Here is a 20,241-nt window from a genome sequence, read left to right as displayed (position 1 = left end):
ACTGTATTTGACAGGAAACAAGTGTAGAGTATAAATACTGGAATGATGTGATGTAGTGTCACTTGCAGCCATTCTTTGACAGGCACCATGTGTAGAGTATAAATACTTGAATGATGTGATATCCTGTCAGATTCACCCTTTGTTTGACAGGCAACAAGTGTAGTGTATAATCACTGGAATGATGTGATGTAGTGTCACTTGCAGCCATTCTTTGACAGGCAACATGTGTAGAGTATAAATACTTGAATGATGTGATATCCTGTCGGTTTCACCCTTTGTTTTACAGGCAACAAGTGTAGAGTATAAATACTTGACTAATGTGATATCCTGTCAGTTTCACCCTTTGTTTGACAGGCAACAAGTTTAGAGTATAAATACTTAAAAGATAAGATTTAGTGTCACTTGGGCCCTTTGTTTGACAGACAACATGTGTAGTGTATAAATACTTGAATGTTGTGATATTCTGTCATTTTCACCCTTTGTTTTACGGGCAACACGTGTAGAGTATAAATACTTGACTAATGTGATATCCTGTCATTTTCACCCTTTGTTTGACAGGCAACAAGTGCAGAGTATAAATACTTGAATGATGTCATATCCTGTCAGTTTCACCCTTTGTTTGACAGGCAACAGGTGTAGAGTATAAATACTTGAAAGATAAGATTTAGTGTCACTTGCACCCTTTGTTTGACAGGCAACAAGTGTAGAGTATAAATTCTTGAAAGATGGGATGCAGTGTCACTTGCACCTTTTGTTTAACAGGCAACACGTGGAGTGTATAAATACTTGAATGATGTGATATCCTGTCAGTTTCAGCCTTTGTTTGACAGGCAACACGTGTAGTGTATAATCACTGGAATGATGTGATGTAGTGTCACTTGCTCCCTTTGTTTGACAGACAACAAGTGTAGAGTATAAATACTTGAATGATGTGATATCCTGTCAGTTTCACCCTTTGTTTTACAGGCAACAAGTGTAGAGTATAAATACTTGAATGATGGGATGTTTTGTCACTTGCACTCTTTGTTTGACAGGCAACAAGTGTAGAGTATAAATACTTGAATGATGTGATATCCTGTCAGTTCACCCTTTGTTTGACAGGCAACAAGTGTAGTGTATAAATACTTGAATGATGTGATATCCTGTCAGTTTCACTCTTTGTTTGACAGGCAACAAGTGTAGAGTACAAACACTTGAATGATTGGATGTATTGTCGGTTGCACCCTTTGTTTGATGCTATATCAATTCACTTGCATCCTTTTTGAGACAGACTATTTAATACTGGATTTAAGCGATATCATGCATCCTTTCAAAGTCTTTATAACAAACTAAAACTTCCCTCTGAAGCTTTGAAATAAGTTTATTCAAGAAAATATCAGACATACAAAATAGTAAGGAAATTCTTCTCTTTTCAGAAATTAAATTGGGATTATGTCTTATAATCACATCTATTGATTACCAAGAATAACTAAACCTGAAAATATATACGTGAAACCATGATAATAATACTCTACAAAAATACATATAACCTATTGTTTCACCAGAACCTCATTAATACGAACTTCAATATTTCGATTCGTGACTTAATAGCTTCGAGTTAACGGCGGTTTCAGGCCTTGTGTGCGGATATTGCCCATACTATGCATCCACTCTACAGAAAGATTTACGCAACTGCCAAGATAACTGCGATGGAAGCAAGGGTTGATTGTTTTGAGGCACCAGCCGTCGGGTACGGCCCATAGCTAGGTTTAACCTCTGCACTCGCATGACTCCATAGCAGCAAAAAATTTAGTGTTTTCAACATTATCCCGAAAGTTTCTCGTTATGTCTTTGATATAACCCTCCACTTGTCCCGTAAAGCACGGGTGTTGTTTTACCTCAGCTACGGCAGCTGGACATTCAGCACGACATCCTCCATAGACATTACAGTTGTCCAAAACCTTAAACAGAAACGTCAAGAAAAAAATACATATAAATAGTCAATGTTGATAATAATAAAAATAATCTTTTTCCAACTTAACTGCCTGGTGAAATAATATATAGACCTGACAACTTCTTGTTTATTGCATAGAGCGACGTTTCAGTGTATATTCTTACACCTTTTTCAAGATTTCTTTTAGCTTGAAAGCAGTGTAAGAATCTACATGGAAACATCTCTCTAATCAATAAAGAAGAAGTTGTTATCAATAAAGTCGTTTGCTTTATTATTGACTCAACAACTTCTAGAATGTCGATAAAACACTTGGTCGGAAACGGTATTTAAGGCGGGCACTGGGTGTTTTCATAATAAAGATGGTCATGAAATTATATCTTGTCAAAGAAAATAGTGTCATTTGAACGTAAAATAGAATGGTGCCGTTTGAACCAAAACCAAAATAGTGGCATTTGATTTGGTTATACCCCAATAAAGTTTAACATACCTTGCCAAATAATTGCTTTCTGATGGGATTTGATGCATTGAACACCATGTTAAAGTTACAGCCGTTGAGAGATCTAGTTTCATCGCGTTTACAGAGGTCCAGATCATTCCACGTCAGGCAGGACGAGCGCTGGATGGCCTCTTCGGGGTAGTAGGTGAAAACCCCAAAACACATCTCATCGAACGTCCCCTCTCCAAACATGGCAGTTGTGCTTCTGGAGGTGGACCTGTACACGCAGGTTGTTTCTAGAACATCGCCCGCCAGAAGCTGCACGGGAGGGTTGTACCTTGGTTGAGAGAAGTGTTGAGTGAGTGAGTATGGTTTTACGCCGTAATGTCCAACAATATCACGGCGGGGAACACGAGAAAAGAGCCTCACACATTGTAACCATATGCATGTAGTGAATCGGGGCCGGGTCTTCTGGAATGTCACTTATTTTACGTAGTAGTAGTAGTAGTAGTAGTAGTAGTAGTAGTAGTAGTGGATCTCAGGCCTGTTGTGAGTAAAACACTGCTAAAAACACTGCCGATTTTATTAAAGTTAATCCCTCATGATGTGACACATTTACTACTGTGTTATGTCAGAGGCTAGTCGATTCTTTTATATATCTTTTTATGACGTCGAAAAAGTCCTCGGCATTACAGTTACACATTTTTCTTGTCGAAATTTAAAGTTATCTCTCGCTATTTTTATGCTTTTATGCTTTTACTTTCGATTATTATCTGAAATTTTCTTTCTTAAAATAATTGAAATGACGAGAGAAATGCTAAAAACTTTGATTTAAAAAAAAAATAGAATGTGCTACCCAAAAGGACAACATTGGGTTTTTTCAGTCCTATGCAAATGCCTGATTGGAGAGAGAGTGAGTAGAGGACTGCACGGCAAAACGTGTGACGTTTACCCTCGTCCAAAGAATACTGTATCTCAATCTGCCGTTTAGACTTTCTGGTAAGAAATTATAGCGCAGGAAATACATTACGTGTGAACAATAGGGTTGTCATAACTGTACACTTCGTCTGGAGTCAAGTCTCGCAGTTTCTCGCCATTCCGGAAATGTTCCACGTTTTGTTGGAAACCTGAAAAGGGAGGAGGTCATTGTTGTTTTAGGATCCTATTTTCGTGAGATTCAGATCTCTGCATTGTTGGGCGTTGAGATTCGCTGTGCAGAACTGCATTTCAAGCCACGCAGGACTACACCGGTTTTGTGTTCCAGTCTTAGATTCTTCCGAAAGGTTTACCATACCCGTACGTTTGGTTTCACAACCAGAGGCTTGTTAAGATTTTTCACGGCCACTATATTGGCAAGACTTCACACCAGATCAGAAGACTACTGAAGCAACAAGCTGATACAGACACCACGTCATCAACATCCCGAACTCTCAACAACTTACTGTAGGCCAACGGCACCAACAGTTCCAACAACGAAATATTAAACCCAGAGGGGGAGAATTACAAATGACTGTTACAATCCCATATTGATGAAACCTCGAACCTCACTCACTCACTCACTCACTCACATACCTACCCAAATAATGCATATGGTTCCACCCAGTCATTAGATTCACCGGTGCCTTAATTAGTTTCCTGGTGCACTCTGCAGTACATGTAGACTTCTTGACCACTCGCTGCTGACCAGGCGGGATGACCAACTGCATCTGGCCAGTGGTAAAATAGGCAGCGTTGTTCTTTCTCAGCTTCGTTGTCAGGAACAACACAAGGCCTGAACTGTCCACGTAGTCGGTTCTTTTCTGTGGGTTCGTCCAGTGGAACTACAAGGTAAATGATTGAGCTGAGTATGTTTGGTTAACCGCCGCTCTTCAAGGTATTTCTATTACGATTCAAAGGCCCGTAGTAACGCAAGTTCTTCACGTTTACCGCTTTGCTGACATCCACCAGCCGTGGTATGATGCTGAAAAACCTGAAAACCTTACGTAAGCAAACTGGGATTCGAACCGACTATCCTAGGATCCTGGCACTTCTAACACAGTCTCCCTCGGAGCAAAGCAGAAACGCGGTAAAAATCTATGTAATGACACCAGGTGTTTTTTCAAAAGGTAAGCATGTTCAGCTCTATCGTAGCACCTGGCACTCGCAAGATTCGAAAAGAAAGTTTGTTTAGAATATCTGTTTTTAATATCTGAGATTCTCGCACCTGCATGTTGATCATGGACATCCCTGCCTTCTTGCCAAACTTGAATCCGGCATCCGGATATACACACTCCCCTGGCATCCCTAGCGTCCACACCTGAAGGGTTCTCTGGCATCCAGGGGATGCCATGTTGCATAACGCTGGCTCGGAGAGAGGCACGCCTAAATATTCGATATTCCAACATTCAAAGGAAGGAGCAAGACTGCCAAACTGTTTTCATTTGGTTGTTGTTTAACGCCTCACTTAGCAATATTCTAGCTTTAAAACGGCGGTCTGTACATAATCGAGTCTAGAACAGACAACCCAGGGATCAACAGCATGAGCATCGATCTATGCAATTGGGATACGATGACATGTGTCAACCAAGTCAGCGACCCTGACCATCCGATGCCTTTAATCGCCTCTTACGACAAGCATGGGTTGCTGAAGACCAATTTTAACCTGGATCTTCACGGGTCACCATCAAACTAAAACAAGCATGCATTTCATCTTAATGTTGGTTAAACATATCAGAAATCATTGGAATGAACAGGATTCTGTTATTTTTACACGAGAATTGAGAAAATAAACGAAATTACGAGAGAAAGGAGCTTCGAAAAATAATAAATTTTAAAAACATATTCAAATAGCAAAAACAATCGAAATTTAATCAAAACTAATTTGGAACATAAGAACATGAAACTTTTTTTTTCCCTTTCTGCGTCAGGTTTACCTGTAGCGTCACATCCCGTCAAGGTGATGTGGTGCATAACGTTGGCGTTGTCGATGAAGGGCTTGCTGCCGATCAGATGGTAGTCGGTATTGTTATCCAACGTATCAAGGTTAAAGGTGAAGCACATGTAGCTTGTTTCCTCAGCCGGGACACGGGTCGGGGGGAACCGCAGCGTTATGTTCATCACATCTAGTTATGAAAGAAATACAGCGTTATCATTAAGGCGTTGACGTTATTTTGTGCGTTTCAGAAGGAATTCGTGAGTTACTTGGATTAAAACCCGATTTTAGCAGCATTCCAACGACCCCAAAATCATAGGTTTCTAGCAAGGGACGCAACTCTGCACAGACAATTGCGGCACCTTAAACTACTTTTCAATTAATCATCATGTGATTATGAGCTAGGGGTGGCTAAAATGATCGTAATCGGAAATTTCGTCGATGGGAAAAAATATTAATGATTATCGATATAAAAATTATGTTATCGATAATATTGTACATTAACTTATGTGATTAAAAGAAATTAAATTTCCCACACAATAAACAAGTTTAGGACTTTATTCGTGGTCTGCTTCTAAATCATGTTTAGGGCACTGTTTTGTTAATGATAATGATAACAATAATGCAATAACATGTCGCCACTCATCAGTGATTTGAAATATATTCATTTCTTTCCGATATTTTTGGAATGTTTGCTCAAAGTTACGTCTGAGATATTTATCGACAACCGATCGATATTTAGGTAACGATTATCGATCTCTGATCAATGTTAATAGCCATCCCTATCGCGAACAGATACTTATTCACAAACCCATCTAAAAAAGCCATGCACTGGAAAAGAGGTGAGGTGAAATTGGGTTTAACGTCGTGCTTGAGAATATTTCGCTCATATGACGACGTGCATGCGTGTGTATGTGCATGTGCGGCTGCTTGTACTAGCACAGACTGAAGCTGGTTTTATAGTGCTAGCCAACTGAGATACCATGCCGCAGTGAAGCATGAATAAACCACTCAGACACATTATACTGACTCCGAGCCGACCAGTCCTTCTTGTACCCATTACTGCCAAGCGCCAGGCTGGGACCAACAAGTACCATATTTTTAACGTCTTTTGGTATGATGCGGTCAGGGATCGAACCCGCGACCTTCCGCTCTCCGGGCGGACTCTCTTACCACTTCACCACGGAGGCGGTTTACTGGGAAAGAACGCAAACATCATATTGTTATGTAGAATCAAACCATCGATTTAGATCAGCCGACATTTTCATTTCTCAGTGAAGATTTCAGTGAAAATGGATATTACTTTGGTCACAAAAGTGAATATTCTTTTACGCAACACGCTTCAACGTTCCAGCTAAACCACGGCGACCTCTTCAACGTTCCAGCTAAACCACGGCGACCTCTTCAACGTTCCAGCTGAACCACGGCGACCTCTTCAACGTTCCAGCTAAACCACGGCGACCTCTTCAACGTTCCAGCTAAACCACGGCGACCTCTTCAACGTTCCAGCTAAACCACGGCGACCTCTTCAACGTTCGAGTCAACGTTCCAGCTAAACCACGGCGACCTCTTCAACGTTCCGGCTAAACCACGGCGACCTCTTCAACGTTCCGGCTAAACCATGGCGACCTCTTCAACGTTCCAGCTAAACCACGGCGACCTCTTCAACGTTCTAGCTAAACCACGGCGACCTCTTCAAAATTCCAGCTAAACCACGGCGACCTCTTCAACGTTCCAGCTAAACCACGGCGACCTCTTCAACGTTCCAGCTAAACCACGGCGACCTCTTCAACGTTCCAGCTAAACCACGGCGACCTCTTCAACGTTCCAGCTATATCACGGCGACATCTTCAACATTCCAGCTATATCACGGCGACCTCTTCAACATTCCAGCTATATCACGGCGACCTCTTCCACATTCCAGCTATATCACCGCGACCTCTTCAACATTCCAGCTAAACCACGGCGACTTGTTATTAAGCCGATCCATGGCAACTAGTGGTTGACAGAATGATGGAGCAGCGTGCCAGTTCCTGGGGAAATCATCACGATGACGAACACACAACACACACACACACACACACACACACACACACACACACACACGCCCCTCCCCGCCCCGCTGTTTCGCAGTCTTTTGTTTTACCTGGACTGTTTAACTCGTCGCATTTGAACTCCCCTGTTTCGCACGAGACATCCTTGTTTGATTCTCTGCACTGCTCGCTGCCCCATGGGTCACAGACACCTGAATCATACCAAAGGCCCGTTAGTGTTTAAAAAACATCAAAACTTGAATCAGTTCTACCAACGGGTCCCTATTAAATCCATGAAATGAAACATTTAACATTTACTGTGAGTGACTATCGTTTTACGCCGCTTTTAGCAATATTTCGGCAATATCACGACAGAAACACAAGAAATGGGCTTCACACATTGTACCCATGTGATGAATCGAACCCAGGCCTTTGGTGTGACGAGCCAACGCTTTAACCACTAAGCTACCCCACCACGTGTATAATGGAACACACCGGTTTGATTAATCCGGACACTTGTTAATCTGCACAGTTTGGTCAGAAAAAGTTGCGACCTTCTTAAACTTTTCATAATCACCATTGAGCATGATTCGAAAGAAGTTGTAATGCCATTTTTGAACAATAATGATGACAGATGGGATCATGAGGATATAACGCGGAGTCGAACAAAGACTTGAGGACGTGACAAGTCGACGATGAACCATCTAGGCTACTATGCTTCACATAATAGCATGATTCTGAACATTTGTCCCTGATGCTGAAGATAATCATCCTTTTCATTCCGTTATAGTTGAGAGTAGCAAACAGTCGAAAGCGTGTAGTGGCCTAGTGGTTAAAGCGTTCGTCCATCACGCCGATGGACTAGGTTCGAATCCAGAATGGTGTGAAGAACAATTTACAGGAAAGTTAGTCTGTTGTGAAATGCAGTGTTACCTGGATGAGATATGACACGTGAGGTGAAAGGGAAAGTTCCCTTCGTCCAGACACAGTCAGGGTCACCCAGCTCTTGCCCGTTGGTCATCCCGTCCCCATCCGAGTCCAGGCGGCACAACTCCGTCGTCCACTGATACCATACATGAAAGAATAAGGTAAATAGTTAACACATTGTTGGTGGTTTAACACAACGTTCAGCTAATCATTTGTGTTGAGGCTTGTAAATAACCGAACCTCGGACAGTTAAACCTGTGAGTGATGCCAGCGTCCTATGACATTTGGGTACAACACTCACTTATCAACAATTTTCATCCAGCAATTTAAACAAATGAAATAAGTACGGTATTGATTGGGGACATTTGTATCGTTTTGTTGTGTTCATGTTTGTATTGTGTTGTGTGTGAATGTTCTTGTGCGAAGCGCTTAGCAGTTATACAGCTGTTTCAATGTGGACTGTGGGGAACTAGTGGTTGATAGTATGAGCAACGATTCTGAAGCCATCCGCCTCATCAGTCTACCCTTACACCAAACTGTACATAACTCAATACACATTCAATGAAATTAACTAAGTCGTGTTTCTTTCTGTATATTTGCTTACGCTGTGATATCGAGCGAAGTCTCGTCCAAATGGGTTCCTTGGTCCGCCCCCGAGGGAGTTGTCATGCCCGACTCCCCACCATAAGTAGTTGGCTTTACAAGGGTGGGGCACGTGATCTCCGTTCGGGATCTCGTCCTGGTAGAAGCGGTAGGCGGATGTCGTCGCCACCAGCAGGAGAAGGGCTAGAACGCTGAGGAAAAGGAAAAGGTAATTGTATTACATATACGACATCTTAGGCCTGTTCCAGAAAGCCATCTTAGCGCTGTGACGATGGTACCAAGCTCTACAACAGTCGTACCGCCAAGATCGCTTTGTGGCCCAGACCCACACACAGTCAAACAGAAACGTTGATGTGTCGAACATACGTTTGTCTCGAAATAAACAGTTACGTACTTCTTTAGTGATGATTTCGCGTTTATGTCGTGCTTCGGTTAACTCGAAGTATTTCAACTTCGACACAACGATGTTTGCCTGTACATCTGTATGTACACATATATAAACACCAAATGACACAAGATATTCTCGAAAAGGTGAGCATACACTGCATGTATTAGTTCGGACGTTTTAGTCCATTTCTGTAGCCCGAGCCCACTGATAGGATGACGCAGCTCTTAACATGAATACGCAGTATCCTCACTTCAAGCCGACCAGGTAACACGGATACCTCACCCAGACACAATGTTGTTTCTCCCAGCGACCAGTGTCTGTTTAAGCCCTTTTTAAAGTACATTTTAAACGTCACTTGTTATGTCAGCTCTGAATGCTGCATTTACATCCAGAAATCTAGACGCGTTGTATTGTTCCGGGCCAGTGTACCGAGATCTGGAAGGAGTTGGGGTATTTGGGGTCATCGTCAGCAGTCGTGGTGTCGTTTTAAAAAAAGACGTTTCCCTGCTGGCTTTAACATGTTCAGAGACACACCCCTCATGCTGATTACAAGTATAACCTTATACAAACCATACCACTATATAAATCAGTGAAAGAATGTTTGAATTATAGAAAAGAAATCAGCATAAGTTTATTTCAAATGTACCCATGAGACCCGGGTTCGATGTGTCAAGCAGGCACCAGGTGCCTCAAACCCTGATATGGCTGGAATAATTCTAAAACCGGCATAAAATTGTACTCAGTATTGGAACTTTATTGCAATAAAATAGTAAATAGATCATTTACCCGAGGTTAGCCATGGCGATGCTCTCCGTGTTCTCCCAACTTGTTCCTCTGGACTCGCGCCTTCTTCTGTTGACGAAACACAGCAAATTCACTGTTCAAATAAACGTCTCTCGGTGTGGGGATATGGGCTGCAATGAAACACACACGGCTCACGTGAAATATATATACTTGACAAAAATAGTTATGTAAATATTGTTGATATATGTAAATTTTGAAATTATGAATAATGATCTATTTATTAATTGACACACTGATAAAATATCAATCATAAAAATACGAATAACTACCAATACCTAACTTATTTTGTCCAATATATATACTACCCGTTTGTACATGCAGGACGAAGGTGGAGTGAGTATGGTTTAACGCCGCTTTTAGCAATATTCCAGCAATACCACGGCGGGGAACACCACAATTGGGCTTCACACATTGTATCCATGTGGGGAATCGAACTCGGTCTTTGACATGATGAGCCAACGCTTTAACCACAAGGTTACCCCTCCGCCCCGGACAACGGTGGAACTACCTTCTGGACATATAAGCAATATTTATAAGTAGGTCTTCCATATACCAGTTCGAAGGGTATTACCTTATAAGGGAAAAATGCATTGATGGCATTATACAGTATTTATAGAAATAGATTCAGTTCGATCTGTCCTTTGCATATTCTATATATTGTTTACATCATGAAGTAGTAGGCATTCTTCTCCACGGATTACTATTTACAAAACAATACATTCATAAATGCGATTAATTGTCTACCAGCTAATGTGACAGTCATCTTTGTATTTCAGGAGTCAATGTTTTGTACCCAGTATGAATCAAACACATGTCGCTTCATATGAAACATGTTGTACCATTCCGTGCCCTCGTGAGATTCATTTAAACGGTCCGACCAATTGCATCTCGATCTTTCATTCGAAGCTGGTTTTCTAATGCATAGTTAACCACGAAAACGCACACAGTACGTGAACTAACGCTCTCAGATCTTTCTTCCAAAACTGACTTTCTAAAAGATAGTTAGTGGCAAAAAACGCACACTGTACGTGACAGGCGCGTAGCCAAGAAAATACAGAGTATAGGCACAATTGATGAACTATTTTGAAATCAGGGAGAATATACCACATCTAAAAGTAAAACATTTTTCTGAACACAAGTTAAAGTCAATAACATGGTAAAACATGCAAACCATGAAGATTAACTCTAAACTAGCGGATCTAACTCAAGCAGATCCTGACCAAGTAAATATTGTAAATAGTATAGTACCAATGCAACTTAAAAAAGACTCGAAAACTCGGTAAATGAAACACTCCAACTTGAAAGCATAAGGTGGATCTCATGACGACTGAGAGGATTAAACAAACTATCAGAGCAACAATAGGTCATCACAGATGTTAGTCAAAGAGAAGAGTCTTCTAGTTTGACGTTGTGCGAATATGCCAACGATTTTGTCAATGTCTACCACGAAATCACGATGTACGTGAATAAGTGCAAGTGCAGACAATCTGCCAGTGAAAATTGTTGCTCTGAGGTAAGTCTTAATGCGTCTCATTGCACTGAAAGAACGTTCGGCTGTTGCAGAGGACACTGGCATTGTCGCCAATGTTTTCACGACCACGTGGATTTGTGGATAAAGACCCCCTTGACAAAGTCGAGAGTTGTTAGCAGACAAGATGGCCTTTCTTCAATGGCTACGTGCTGCCAACGGCATTTCCACCGTCGGACTTCAACCTCTAGCTGCTCGATGTCGCTTTGACGCAGTTCAACAAATTGTTGAAACACCCTCCTTACAATTTCATCAGTAAGGTTGTGCAGTGAGCTAGGCACTAAGTACTGTGCTTCAAAGCGACCATTTGGTACAATCAACCTCAGCTCCATTTGCTGAGAGATGTGGTCAAGAAGAGGGTGGTATAAGTTCCTCTTCCAGTACAGCATTGGAGTTGGAGCAGGGCATTGTCTCGCATTGTCTGACGGCCAACACACCTTGGCATACTAGGGCCCAGCTCATATTTTCTTGCAAGCTTTGAGGCATCGTCAAACAGTTCTTGCCATACATCATCATCCTCACGGATTTGCCGAAGACTACTAATGACAACTGACGCCTCGCTGGAAGCTTTAATAAAGTCAATACTAGGAGACAGTTTCAATAACTGTACAGTGTAATGCATGACATGTTGTGAAACAACGAGACCAACGATAAAGTCAAACGAGAGAATTGACAATCGTAACGATCTAGCTCTGGTATACCCATGTTGTTCCAGTGCTTGCAAGGTAACAACAATAACATCAAATGCGGGTTTGAAAGTTGATAGAGAATCTGCACGGCTTGTCCATCGTGTTTCAAATAGTTCAGTGATCTCTTTCCTGCCCATTGATTCTCTGACTTCTTGATTGGAATCAAGCTCATTGGTGAAAAATAGAAGACGCTTTGCTGAATATGAAAATGCAAAAGCGATATCCTGAACTGTGGACATGATCATTTTCACAGACTTAATGGAACAACTGTGCACAAGCGGTAGGTTCAAGCAGTGAGACTTGCAGTGTACATGGAACGCCCCGGGATACTGGCGTTTAATGATTGCCTGACTGACTGAGTTTGGTTTTACGCCGCTTTTAGCAATATTCCAACAACATCACGGCGGGGGGACACCAGAAATTGGCTTCACACATTGTGCCCATGTGGGGATTCGAACCCGGGTCTTCGGTGTGACGAACCAACGCTTTAACCATTGGCTACCCCACCGCCCAATGATTGCCTGAACACCGTTAGCATGACCACTCATGTTGGAAGCGCCGTCATATCCCTGACCTCTTACGAATTTTTTATCAATGCCATATTCACCTAATTCTGAAAAAAAATTCTCAGCTAAATGTGCTGTCTTTGTGCTTTCTGCTTCAACAAATCCCCCCCAAAAGTTGGGGGGTTTTGTATTGTGAGGCCTTCCTCATTAACTGACACATACCTGACAGAAAGGGAAATCTGTTCCTTGTTTGAAGAATCAGTGGCCTCATCAGCGATAAGAGAAAAACATTCCTGTGCATTGCATTCATTAGCTATGTCTTGTTGTTTTTTTTGTGAAGCACACAGGTGAAGGAGCTCGTTTTAAATCTGTGCTGACAAATATGTGTCGGTATTTGAACTAATGTCCAATGGTTTTTCAGGATGACATCACGCTGCGCCCTGTATTGCAGGAGAGCAACGAAGTTACTTTTGTCCTCTGCGTGCCTCCTAATTGCAATATTTTGTTTCCCACACAGAAGGAGTGTTTCAATAAGTGTTTTCAGAAGTGAACGGTTTTCAGCAACAGTTGCTTTGTGGCTACTTGACAGTTGCGTACAAATATCATCTTGAACGTGAGAAGCAACCTTTCTGTAGTTACTGCATTTTTCATAGCAATTTTGATGTGATTCAAGATTAGTGTGTCGCTTTATCAATGTTCCAATATTTGCCCAGTCATTTACATAAAAAAGATACAAAAGCACCCTTATTTGCGTCAGTGGCGAAAAGGACACATGGAAGACATATGACACTATCGTTGACATATCCCTCAATGGGAACTTCACCGACCTATCTCTCCTGGCGTCAGTTGCATCTAAGTCCCCGAGAATGAGAGAGCGATTGCTCTCAGTTTTGAGATTCTGTAACTCAAATGACCCAATATCAATACCAGAGAAACCAGTCTTAATATTTGTCAATTTTACCGGCTCAGCAGAGACAGTAGATGATTTCGGAGTGTCTGATTTAACAATTGGCGAGGAATCAGTACATGACTCAGATAATGCTATTGTATCAGAATGTGTTTGGGAATACAGAGTACTATAGTCAGGTCTAACGGGTGTTTCAGTCAATTTGGGTTGTTTAACGAAGTACGAATGAATTGTAGATGAACGTTTTGCCGATTTCTGACTCGTTTATGCGCATAACAAAAGATACAATACTTAAGTGGTAAAACAATTTCAAAGAACAGACCAACGATGTCGCCTATAGAACGAACAATTTCGGACTGAAGTGTCAGCCTGTTTCCAGACATAATCTATTGTATAGTGTGGACACAACATGTTTTGTCTACAAATGATCCGCGAAGAAAGGTGAGTTCGGGTACCACGGCACTATACGTATATACCAGAAACAACCCAGAAAACATGAAAACAAATTAAATGTTATTTTTTTAGCAGCTTGAATCATAACAATTTATTTTCAATTTTAAAGTGTAAGTACGTGCTTTTTGTGCTACGCTGTAGATACGCCACTGCGTGAGGTAACCCTCTTCTCCTTCGTGTTCTGGAAAACAACTTATCCAACAGACTGATGAATATGGGAGCCTTACACTATTTACATACTTTATTTACACAACCGTGTTAATATTAACGCATAGAAGGTTTGCATATCCGTAGCTCTGTAAAAGTGCACCTCTGTACAACGTAGACTATATACTGTACATGTGAACTGTGGATAAGAACGAGATAAAACTCTTTTCAAGTGTACGGTATTGACATGGCTTGTACGTACCTCACGCGAAGTCCCATTAAACATGAGATTCGTGAACAGAACTATATAGAATGAAAAGGATGGAGTGTGTCTGTTTAGCGTCGTATTTTGTAAACAATCGGGTGTTCATCAGATAGTCCGGTGACTGATATTACGAAGGGGAAACAGCTCCGTGAATGAGTGAGTTTAGTTTTACGCCGCACTCAGCCATATTCCAGCTATATGGCGGCGGTCTGTAAATGATCGAGCCTGGACCAGACAATCCAATGATCGACAGCATGAACATTGAACTACGCAATGGGATACGATGACATGTGTCAACCAAGTTAGCGAACCTAAACTATAAATACTTGAATGATGTGATATATGATGTGCCAGTTGCACCCTTTATTTGACAGGCAACAAGTGTAGAGTATAGATATATACATTTGCCACGTCAGACTTTTATTCATAATGCTGAGTATTCACTCGACGAGAATTGCAAAATATGTACCTTTGTCAGGTAATCTGAGTGGTGTTACGACTAAATATACCTGTTATAATTTCATTAACTGACCATCAAGTGAAAGACAAATAGTACTCAACCTAACTATATTCTCGATGTTCAATGTTTGAAAAGCTTCTATTTCCTTTCGAAGGAATCATTAGGAAAGCCATATCCAAAATTCCACATATGTGGGTAATGTGGTTAACGAGATATTAGTTATCACAACAAATTGGGGTATAATATTTCTTTACAAATTTCAGAAAATATTAAACGATCTGTCATTTGGTACCTCTTGGATAATGGTATACCCTCAGATAATATCATATACAATATGTTCAGTATAGTATTGGATGACTTCCCGTCATGATCAACATTCAAATATTTTGATTGCTTGATTTATATTTAGACGGAGGCTGTTTGTCAAGGATACCCTCATTTTAATCTTTCAAAAGCATTGTTTCCAGATATTAAAACTGGCCCTGTTTACAATATATGGAGAGCTGACACTTGTGTGACCATTCTGTATTTAGTTTGAACCTTTGGCATCATGTGGGCGAACTGGCTGAAGCGCCAGGCTAGAGACCCAGCGAGGTTGAAGGTGTGGGGATCGAGCCCACCTGTGACCGGGTGTGCAAAACCTCGGAGTCAACTTTGTGTGCAAACTCTTTCAGTGTTGTCACAACCCCAAGTGTACAGTGCATAACCCTGTGCACTTCAAAAGAACCCACGAATCCGTTGGTATATGACCAGATCGTGGCCACAGGAATACGTGCAAACACCTAGTTGCGGGTACAGCAACGTGCAGTGAACTGGACAAAGTACTGTGACTATGTGTCTCAGTCCACCCAGCTGTGAATGGGTACCTTGTTAGGATGAGAGAGCCACAATAAACTCGGTGCGCCTAGTGGTAGCAAGAGTTGTATACTCCCCAGGGAGTTGAGATTGATAGCACGATGTGACGTTGAGATTGACATCCAGTGATCGAGGGAAACAAATACCAGAGACTTGAGCAAGCAATGGTTGCATGGATATGTGCGCTATATAAATATCCTAGAATAATAGGTGAAAACATTAGAATAAGTTATGTCCTTATGATTATGTCAACTGAAAGGGGGGGGGGGGGGTAGTGTCTCCAAAACACACTCTTTCAGTAAGCATGAAGGGGGGAGTCATTTTAACAAGCGATTGTAGTTTCAAATTGTTTTTTTTTAAGCATTTTAACATCTAAGTTTGATTCTAGCGGACTTCTGCCTATCTCACACACACAAAATGTTTCTTGCAAATATTGTTTCCGAAGTTTGGGATGCATTTATTGCAGATTTTGCGTTTTGGGGGTACCAAGATAAAAAGTCAAAGAAAATGGGTATCGTAAGGCTGGAACATATCAAAACCAATTTGCTTGAGGTTGACAGATAATATGTAGCAAAATATGTGTATCAGTATCTAGGTAAGGCTGACTACTTGGTGAACGCCCTTCCTAGAATCGACAGGACCTGGGCTATCAGACGCACCCACTCAACATTTTATACAGATTTTGAAAAGTCTTTTGTTAGTTTTCACCTGGTAAGTTTGTTTTTGCAAAAATCGCGAAGAAGCACTTTCTGAGCATTACCTGAGCAGTTACGCTGTTTTTATAGAAGGATACTCTAACACTCCTAGATACCAATATGGCCGCAATTGACATTTTGGCATGCATCTAAGAAGGAAAAATGTTAAGTACACCAAGTTACTACATACTGCTAAATTCTAACAATGTATCTTAAATAGAAAAGAAGATACGAATTTTGAAAACTAATTTTAAGAGCACATATACAAAATAAGCAAACATCAAGATGTCCATAACTAATCAAGATATCCAAAAACAATTTTAGATCATCCATGTTTGATGTTTAGGCACAAAGTCTGCAAATTTCAAAGTTCTGCAGCTCATACATTTAGAGCTACAGATTGCGGAAGATGTCTCCCCCTCGAAAATGGCAAATTTCCTCTGTACGTCTTCAGTTCAATATGGCAGACAAACCACGTGACTTTTGACATATAACTAAGAATATCAATCGTTCAACAACCAACTGCAACATCAGAAACAACTTCTTCTAGTCATTTCCCCTGTAAATTTGCTTTTGAAAAAAGTGTAAAGAAATCTGAAATTTTTTAAGAGAACTTTGACCCAGAAGTAGCACTCGGAGACAAACGTGAGCACTTTTCTCCTCAGTAGTTTCTGGACACAACGTATGGAAATCTTCGAAATTCTGTAGCTGATAGTTCGAACTTAACACATATTGGGAGCAAACTGCTCAGAAAACATGGCTAAAAACTTAGCTGTTACACCGTGCATTTTAGCGACTTGACGAATCTAGGCAAAATTGTTGGGAATTCGATTACGCATCTGCACAAGAAATTTGGACGTCTTTGAACCATTAGTTCTAGAGATATTTGCTATCAAACTTTGCACCTTTCGAATTAATTTTGAATTATCTGCCCTTTGCTATTGGGTCTAGAGCCTTGAGTTTTGGCGCTATGAATTCCAGAACAATGGGCACTTTGGTTATTCTTTAGATGCGATTCTGAGTACTGGTTTAGGACAAAAAACGGCGGAATGATGAATGATAATTCTAATAATCCGAACGATTAAAATAGGTCACCTTGCTTTGCCCTATCAAGTTGAACAGGTGATTCACGAACCCTTCGCTTTGTTACTCAGCATATCTCGTATAGCCTCGGGTAAAAGTCCCGCTTGGTCTCCCGCGATCGGATCTCCAATTTGGCCCGAAGCCGGTACCTCGGTTTCTGGCCTCTGGTCAAGATGATACAGATAAAATCAGTCCAAACACGACCATATCGTTCACTTGCTCACACTTTCCATAGTAAAACATCTTTGACTGGTGCAGTATTCACAATAGAACCACACGTGAATATCCGTGTTAGATTTGATCTTCAGCAACCCATGCTTGTCGTAAGAGGCAACTAACGGGTTCGGGTAATCAGGCTCACTAACTTGGTTGACACATGTCATCCCATCCCAATTGCGTAGATCGATGCTCATGCTGTTGATCACTGAATTGTCTGGTCCAGACATGATTGTTTACAGAGCGCCGCCATATAGCTGGAATATTGTGAGTGCGTCGTAAAACAACAATCAATCAATCAATCACAATAGTACAATTTAAACAAACTTAATAATTAAATAAACGCTTTTTCCTCATTTTCTATTTTGAAATATTACTTGTTATATGAATATTGCCCCAGGTTGTTTAAATTTTAAAGGAGAATATTCTTGGTTATTAGTCAATATATTTATGCTCAATGTTCAAATGCATTAATATAATCGTAGTTCGTTTTAAATTTGGCTCTACTTATATTGAGCGTACACACTGCTCCAACTTCTAATGTATCTCCAAAAAGATATTTTGAGCTTCACGCTTTTCGATTTGACGCTATTTTCCAAAGTCGGTCAAGGATGAATCACTTTTCTAGTGGCTGTTCACAACTACCCTGTGATTTTCCATTCACTGTACACGTAACAGGTATTTCTCGACTCATGCAAACAACTGACTGTGAATCACGGTCATGTGTTCATGCGAGCTATTGGCATAAACACAGACAGCGGCATTCTTAATATACTAGTGCATGTGCTTAAAGGTTGTTTATATGTAGGTATGACTACGCATTGAGTCAGGACCTCGTGCCTCCATGAAAAGTATATTTGCGCTCCACTCATGGGTAAATAACACCAGCGTTCCTCGACGGAATGCACTTGCCCCTAATGCCCTGGAGGGCGGTTGGGGTGAGGGGTGGCTACTCTCCCCGCTCTTCACTGTAGGTTTCTTCTACAACGTCACAAATAGCACAGTCATACAGGCAGTCGGACAGATGGTTTGTTTAAATTTCATCTAATGTACAACATTACTATGAGAAGTAAAACATATACAGCACACCCTGGTTATAATGCCACCATTTGTCCAGGAGAAAATGTGTCATTATGTCCAGGGTGGCATCATAACCAGGTAGGACAGTTAGAGGCCCTATGCAATCAACAAGGTGATTGAGCAGATGTCTCCTGTAATGGGCCTTGAGTGGCTGGTTAATCCCAGCGTCTAGGGGCTGTAGGTGACTTGTTGTAGGTGGCCCTAAGTGTATTGTCACGTGTATTATCCAATCTGGGATTAAAGCATTAATGCATTTGGTCAAAATTAATTTGAATCATCTCAACTAACCAATTAAGGTATGTATACTACATACAGCCAGTGTAATTGGCATTATAACCAGGGGAAAATTACGTTTGTTCAAAAACCCATTGGCAAATGGCATAATATCTGGTTTGGCATTATAACCAGGGTATTATATAGGAAGGAAATCTGTTCTGGCAAAACATGACATTATATCCAGGGTGGCATTATAACCAGAGTATTATAAAGGCAGGAAATATGTTCTGGCAAAAACATGACATTATATCCAGGGTGGCATTATAACCAGAGTATTATAAAGGCAGGAAATCTGTTCTGGTAAAACATAACATTTCATCCAGGGTGGCATTATAACCAGAGTATTATAAAGGCAGGAAATCTGTTCTGGCAAAACATAACATTTCATCCAGGGTGGCATTATAACCAGAGTATTATAAAGGCAGGAAATCTGTTCTGGCAAAACATAACATTTCATCCAGGGTGGCATTATAACCAGAGTATTATAAAGGCAGGAAATCTGTTCTGGTAAAACATAACATTTCATCCAGGGTGGCATTATAACCAGAGTATTATAAAGGCGGGAAATCTGTTCTGGCAAAACATAACATTTTATCCAGGGTGGCATTATAACCAGAGTATTATAAAGGCAGGAAATCTGTTCTGGCAAAACATGACATTTTATCCAGGGTGGCAATATAACCAGAGTATTATATAGGCAGGACATCTGTTCTGGCAAAAACATGACATTATACCCAGAGTGGCATTATAACCAGAGTATTATATAGGCAGGAAATCTGTTCTGGCAAAACATGGCATTATATCCAGGGTGGCATTTTAACCAGAGTATTATATAGGCAGGACATCTGTTCTGGCAAAAACAGGGCATTATATCCAGGGTGGCATTATAACCAGAGTATTATATAGACAGGAAATCCGTTCTGGCAAAACATGGCATTATATCCAGGGTGGCATTATAACCAGAGTATTATATCGGCAGGAAATCTGTTGTGGCAAAACATGACATTATATCCAGGGTGGCATTATAACCAGAGTATTATAAAGGC

General features: G+C 40.9%; 2 protein-coding genes across 3 annotated transcripts in view; one reads left to right on the top strand and one right to left on the bottom strand.

Annotated features, from left to right (window-relative positions):
• LOC124270274 (tyramine beta-hydroxylase-like) overlaps positions 1–13,179 on the bottom strand; it is a 32,156-nt gene extending 18,977 nt beyond the window's left edge. Inside the window, exons 1-11 of one of the 2 annotated variants that reach the window (XM_046705316.1) lie at positions 12,981–13,179; positions 10,018–10,145; positions 8,845–9,034; positions 8,247–8,376; positions 7,427–7,525; positions 5,282–5,470; positions 4,573–4,730; positions 3,946–4,189; positions 3,400–3,496; positions 2,421–2,706; positions 1,343–1,940 (exon numbers count right to left, since the gene is read on the bottom strand). In XM_046705316.1, coding sequence (XP_046561272.1) covers positions 1,749–1,940; positions 2,421–2,706; positions 3,400–3,496; positions 3,946–4,189; positions 4,573–4,730; positions 5,282–5,470; positions 7,427–7,525; positions 8,247–8,376; positions 8,845–9,034; positions 10,018–10,031 — 1,599 coding nt within the window. In that variant the 5' untranslated portion in view covers positions 10,032–10,145; positions 12,981–13,179 and the 3' untranslated portion in view covers positions 1,343–1,748. Of the gene's footprint in view, positions 1–1,342; positions 1,941–2,420; positions 2,707–3,399; positions 3,497–3,945; positions 4,190–4,572; positions 4,731–5,281; positions 5,471–7,426; positions 7,526–8,246; positions 8,377–8,844; positions 9,035–10,017; positions 10,146–12,980 lie in introns of those variants that run through there. The other variant, XM_046705315.1, reaches the window with a different exon arrangement.
• LOC124270242 overlaps positions 11,492–20,241 on the top strand; it is a 22,790-nt gene continuing 14,040 nt past the window's right edge. Inside the window, exon 1 of the mRNA XM_046705280.1 lies at positions 11,492–11,548. Coding sequence (XP_046561236.1) covers positions 11,492–11,548 — 57 coding nt within the window. The remainder of the gene's footprint in view (positions 11,549–20,241) is intronic.

The sequence above is a fragment of the Haliotis rubra genome, unplaced genomic scaffold (assembly GCF_003918875.1).
Source record: "Haliotis rubra isolate DU_JTF1 unplaced genomic scaffold, ASM391887v1 Scf150, whole genome shotgun sequence".
NCBI lineage: Eukaryota > Metazoa > Mollusca > Gastropoda > Lepetellida > Haliotidae > Haliotis > Haliotis rubra.
This window is presented reverse-complemented; position numbering and strand designations above follow the sequence as displayed.